Source organism: Quercus robur, chromosome 12 (assembly GCF_932294415.1).
Source record: "Quercus robur chromosome 12, dhQueRobu3.1, whole genome shotgun sequence".
Lineage (NCBI taxonomy): Eukaryota > Viridiplantae > Streptophyta > Magnoliopsida > Fagales > Fagaceae > Quercus > Quercus robur.
In genome coordinates, this window is record NC_065545.1 from 28,337,850 (window position 1) to 28,343,849 (window position 6,000).

The 6,000-nt window shown below is 36.7% G+C and overlaps 1 protein-coding gene across 1 annotated transcript; it reads left to right on the forward strand.

Moving 5' to 3' along the window:
- The first annotated feature begins 1,270 nt into the window (after positions 1-1,270).
- On the forward strand, positions 1,271-2,523 carry LOC126709823 (dehydration-responsive element-binding protein 1A-like). The gene has a single exon (XM_050410169.1). The coding sequence runs from the start codon at positions 1,381-1,383 to the stop codon at positions 2,158-2,160; it is 780 nt and encodes a 259-aa protein (XP_050266126.1). The 5' UTR covers positions 1,271-1,380; the 3' UTR covers positions 2,161-2,523.
- Positions 2,524-6,000: the final 3,477 nt, after the last annotated feature.

Genomic DNA, 6,000 nt, shown 5'->3' on the forward strand with positions numbered 1-6,000 from the left:
TAAAAGTATACATGGCATTTAGGCATATGTACTATTTTGCAAATATATTGCTATATTATTAGTACTTGCATATTGATTTATTTCCTCAAATTATTATAAGTAATCAAATTACATGTTTAAATTCATATTAATCTCTTAATATTATTGTAATTAACTATGAAATGATTCTTTGTTTTTATTTTAATGCTGTCGAAAAATATATTTGTACTTAATTAAGATTATGGTGAAACCTATCATAATAATGAGTCTGAATTGAATTCCATGTATGAAAAATAAATTAAAGTTTACTTTTATATTATATTGTTTATGGCAATTATATTAGCATATAATTGTTTATTTATTTTCTTAGTAATATTGATTAATATTTTATAAGCCAAGATAGCAACTCTTTGAAATTCAAGAAGGCGGTTGATCTTTGGCAAGCCCACAAGTCATCATCACAACAATTTTATTAACACAACAATTTTCACAATAGTTCAATTAACGAGTTTTTATTTATTCTTATTAGGACTTATCACTTTTTTATTTATCACTCTTAACTTGCTAGTTTTATTTTTTTTTTAATATAAGATAAAATTTTTGCTTTAGTCTAATCTAATCTAGTTAAACCTTAAACCTTCTCTTAATTATTCAATTATAATTAACCAGCGGGCAGCGGCCCGCTTGGCCCCCAAATGAAAAAAAAAAAAAGGGGGTGTGGGGGAATAAAACATTATAACTTGCTATTCAAAGTAAAATCGTGGCATGCCGTCGCTTACAAAATGCTATTTTGAGTAACTACGTAGTATCTATGACGAACAAATCAAATACTACTTTTTAGTAACGGATGACGATAATTTCTCCCTTTTTTGTTTTTATATTAAAGTAATGGTATTAAACTTTAACAAGGGGTGAGCTGGCAGCCTAGATCGAAAAGTGGAAAAGTAAAACGTGCAATTTTGAGTGAGACTAGTCTAAGATCTTGCCACCTCAACAGCTCACTACACGCTCTGAACACTTGGTTTACTAGGTACAGCAAACTGGAGACAGTGGACTACGTGGAGATTGAGAAATTGACAAAATAGAGGGTCAATTTCAAAGGTGTGAATTGTGAAACCAACAACTACTTTTAACCCAAAAAAAAAAAAAAGAAACCAACAAACCAGTGTGCCTAATAGGACTTTTAGGAATTGGGAACTCACTGTCAACCTATGAAACTCCGTGTTCGTGTTCAGGTTTCACCTACGTGTACCAGTCTCTACCACACCAAGCTATAAAAGGAGTCCCACACTCACTCCTTTGGCTGCTTCAAAAAACCAAGAACGGACACAAACCTCACAGATTAACAAGTAGCAAAGCAAATCACTTTGAAAGCAAATCAGTACTCGTAGTCACTCTCAAATGAATATCTTTAGCCAATACTCAGACCCTCATCCATTTGGGTCTGACTCGTTTTCCTTTGACAAAGCAGAGACTTCTTCTTTATCCGACGCTGGAAGTGGCACCTCAGCTTCAACTCACAAAGGTGCTCAGTACTCCGATGAAGAAGTTATACTAGCTTCGAGGACACCCAAGAAGTGTGCGGGTCGAAGAGTATTCAAGGAGACACGCCACCCAGTTTATCGAGGAGTGAGGAAGAGGAACAAGAACAAGTGGGTTTGCGAAGTGCGTGAGCCGAAGAAGAAGACTAGGATATGGCTCGGGACGTACCCAACTCCAGATATGGCAGCACGGGCTCATGATGTGGCTGCTTTGGTCCTTAGGGGAAAGTCTGCGTGTATCAACTTCGCGGACTCAGCTTGGAGGTTGCGTATGCCTGCTTCAAAGGATGCCATGGACATAAGGAGGGCTGCCGCGGAGGCGGCGGAGGCTTTTCGGCCTAGAGAGTTTGGTGGGGAATGTGGTGGTGGTGGTGGTGGTGGTGATGATGATGATGAGGAATTGAAGAATTGTGAAGAGGTTTTAGGAAGCTGTGGTGAGAGTGCTGTGGTGGAGAAGAAAGCAGGTGTGCAAGAAAATGTGGTTTATTTGGATGAGGAGGAACTGTATGACATGCCTGGCCTGTTGGTGAATATGGCTGAAGGGCTTTTAATATCTCCACCTCCTTGTGTTGGGGATAGTAATAATATCGACTGGGATGACATGGAGAGTGATGCCCAGGTGTCATTGTGGAGTTTTTGAGCCTGACAAGTTTGGATAGTGAGTAATTCTAGAATTACGTCATTTTTTATAACAATTTTTTTTTATGTTAAGTGGTGACTTTAATTGTATTTAAAACTTTTTCTTCACTGTTCATAATTTAACACAAAATTAAATTGTAATAGAAAAAGGGGGCAATCTTAGATTTTTCCACCTTGTAGTGTTTTTCTTTGTTTACATGTTGTTTCAATTCAATCGATTGATTGGTACAGAGCTAGAGATATAGGTAATTAGCACCAAATTCTAATTGACTTGAATAGGGACAGCTATGAAAGCCCTAATATTCTTGTTACTGTATCAATTTCATTACTAATTGAAAGTAAAAAGCTACACTTATTTTATTTATTTATTTATTTTCTTGCAAAACGTCCTTAACACTTTGTATTGATTCGATATAAATAATCCATGATAAGAGCCGTCGTCATGGGACAATTCTGCTAATCCTTTTGTGGTAATGTTAATGGAATTTTGCTAATATGTGCTTTAAGGACATACAATAATTTTTATTTTTGGAAAATTTTTTACCGAAAATTAAAAAAGTATTGATAACTTTTTCAATTTTCGAGAAAAATATTTTTAAAATTGGATAGTTTAATATGTGTTCTTAAGGCACACATGAACCGGATCCATGTTAATAGGCATCTCCACTATATATGGCCAATCAACAAAGTCACTTATATGACAAGGGTGAGGATCAAACTGCACATCTTCAGTAATTACTGGTGAGAGGTTTCAATGAAGGCGCGGGGAGATACTTGTAAAAAATTCTTTGGCTAAGGACTCCGGCAATTGCCATTAAGCTGTAAGCACTAAAAAAGTGGATGGCCCAGCTTGAATATTTAGGAATAGTTCATTACCATTAATTATAAATAGCAGAGAACCAATGAGGAAATGACACGAAAGGGAAAGACAAAGCAACAAAAATGAAAAGTGCAAACCAGGTATAGGCTATATATGGAGAAATTATACCATCTTTATGGTAAACCACATTATTTGTCCACCATTTCAGTAAAAGACTCTCACCTATTTAAAATTGCTAAGTCAATATTTAGTTTTTATTTAAAACTTCACAATTTTAAATAAATGAGAGTTTTTTATTGAAATGATAGACCACATCACTTGTCCACTCTAAAAACCTATAGGATTTCTTTTGACATATTCGGAGAATAAGATGTCATCAAAGATACAATCAATGTACTATTTAAACTTCTTTGGAAATTAAGCCTAGTCAAGATGTGACTAGACAAGCCAAGGCCTCGGAGGATGATTCATTTCACTCAATAGAATTCAGAGCAATTTGATTGCGTCTAGCTAAACCAGTTGGACTCATTCAGCATATATAATTGAATGAGACTGTTTACTTAAATAAAATTAATAAATTGAATCATAAGACTGTAAGCCTGTTAATTATGTCTGATTTTTACCAAAGTAGTTAAGAGTTTTTCTTTAAACTAGTTTGGAGAGAAATTCTACAAACTTTTCATATATTTCTATATTGAGTGTGAATTTTGGAAATCTAACTATTTGATTGCATATTTTTATTATATTCTTCATGCATGTAAAATTTTAAGAAAACCAAATATTAATTGCTATCTTATCAAACAAATATTATTGGGTTTAAAGTTGGGGTAAAGGTGTGTTTTACGGTAGCCAATCCTAACAGTCACTAGAGCAACTATGGCAAGCAACTAAAGCAAAAAAATACTATTTTATTCATTCTCTCCTAACTTGATTAAATAATATTTTCTCTCCCACTTGTCCTTTTTATATTTCCTCTTCTCATGTCAGTCATAGGATCTGTTTGGATAGAATTTATTTTGCTAAAACTGAAAACTGAAAACACTGTAGCAAAATAATTTTTAAATGTGTGAATAGTGCCGTAGGACCCATTTTTAATGAAAAAAATTGATAAAAAATGAAATTTGTGGGTCCATGAACAATGCACGGATGCACTGTTCACAAAAGACTGGTCAAAAGTTGCAACTACTGTTCATGTACAGTACATGAACATAGCCGCTTGTTGGGGGAAAAGGCGTGCAAAAAAAAAAAGGGGGAATGTAACACCCCAACCTAATTGCCTAATTAATTTTATGAGTTTATATGCATATCATTATTTTAATTACTTTTAAGTGCATGAAACTTTGATTTTGTGATATTATAGAACATGCATGCCATTTTAATGTGTTGGATATAACTTTATAAAATTAAGGATATATATTTGTGTGTGTGGGTAATGTGTTATTTATTCTTTGTAGATAGGTGTGAATGCAAAGAAAAAAAAAGTAAGTGTGAATGCAAAGTTTATATATATATATATATATATATATTTATATGTGTGTGTGAATGCAAGAAAAATTGGAAAAGGTGTTTGTGATATTTGTTTCTCCCTAGCCATACACGTACCCAAGCCCCAAAAGTCTTCTTACTTTTCTGATTTTCTTGGCTGCTTCTGAAGTCCAGCAGCTGCTTTTCTTCTTTCTCTATTTCCCCTTTCTTTGTTCTTCTTTCTTCTTCCTTCCTTACACGGCAACATCTCTCCCTCCCTTTCTCACCAAAAAAAAATTCTAGTTTCTTTGAAGAAGAAATTAGACAATTAGAAAAACTTTCCAAAAAATGGAACGCTCTCTCTCTCGTGAGGAGAAAGAGGAACTTGTACGTAGCACAAAAAAGGTCAAGAATGTGAGCCATGCTGGTTTCGGTGAAGGGCATAGCTCTGGCTCTGCTTCACCAAACCGCGACGATGTACCATGGAATCAAAATGCGTCATTCAGAGACAAACTGTTGGGAGAAATTCCTGGGGCTTTCGCACAAGCTTTTAGCTTTGAAGATGGGATGGATGATGAGGTTGAGTCGGATGGGGAGGTTGAAACACTCCGGCAAGGCCTGTTAGCTGTTAAAATTCCTAGGGAACTCAAACAAAGAATCCGTAAGCCGTGGACAAGTGCTTTTATCGTTAAAGTTTACGGTCGGAGTGTGGGGCTAAATTTCATTCAAGGTAAGTTACTGGCTCTATGGAAACCGGCAGGGAGGTTAGATTGTGTGGATTTGGGGCATGGTTTTTTCCTTACAAGGTTGTCCTTAAGTGAAGATTATGAAAATGTTTTGAGGAAAGGTCCATGGTTTGTCGGAGACCATTTTCTTTCTATTAGACCATGGGAGCCGGATTTTAAGCCTGCTTTAGCAAGTGTTTCATCCATCGCTGTTTGGATTAGATTAAATGAGCTTCCCATTGAATATTACAATGCAGAGGCGCTGCAGCTCATTGGGAAAGCTATTGGAAATGTCCTCCGTATAGATACCTTTACGGCGTCGGAAACTAGAGGTCGGTTTGCAAGGCTGTGTGTGCAAGTTGATGTGGAAAAACCTCTAGCTACTGCTATTATGATAGGGAAGCTGGAGCAACAGATTTGTTATGAAGGAATCCAAAAAATGTGCTTTGAGTGTGGCCGTTTAGGTCATAGCAAGGAGCATTGCCCTCATGTTGTCCGGCAAGGACCGTCGTACTCGGAGGCCGGATTGAAGGAGGCGGGTGAGACGTGTTTTAGCTCACGGTTTGCACATGGTCCTGACGAAGCAAGGCGTGGGGAGGGGACCAGTGGTGTGGTGCGTGACTCTGAGCAAGTGGATGTGCGGGAGGAGGTGTACGGGCCTTGGATTGTAGTAGAGCGCAGGAAAAATAGTACAAAACCGTTGAGGAGTAGTGGGACTTTGCCACGGCAAGGGAGTGTTTTAAATACCAGAACATATGAATACGTGGAGAAGGGAGCTGCAGATCGGACTGCTGGGATTGATGGGTCTAATAGAGAGTCTAAGAGGAAGATA

Excerpts from the sequence above, each read along its gene's own strand:
- LOC126709823 (XM_050410169.1), top strand. The coding sequence starts at position 1,381 with ATGAATATCTTTAGCCAATACTCAGACCCTCATCCATTTGGGTCTGAC.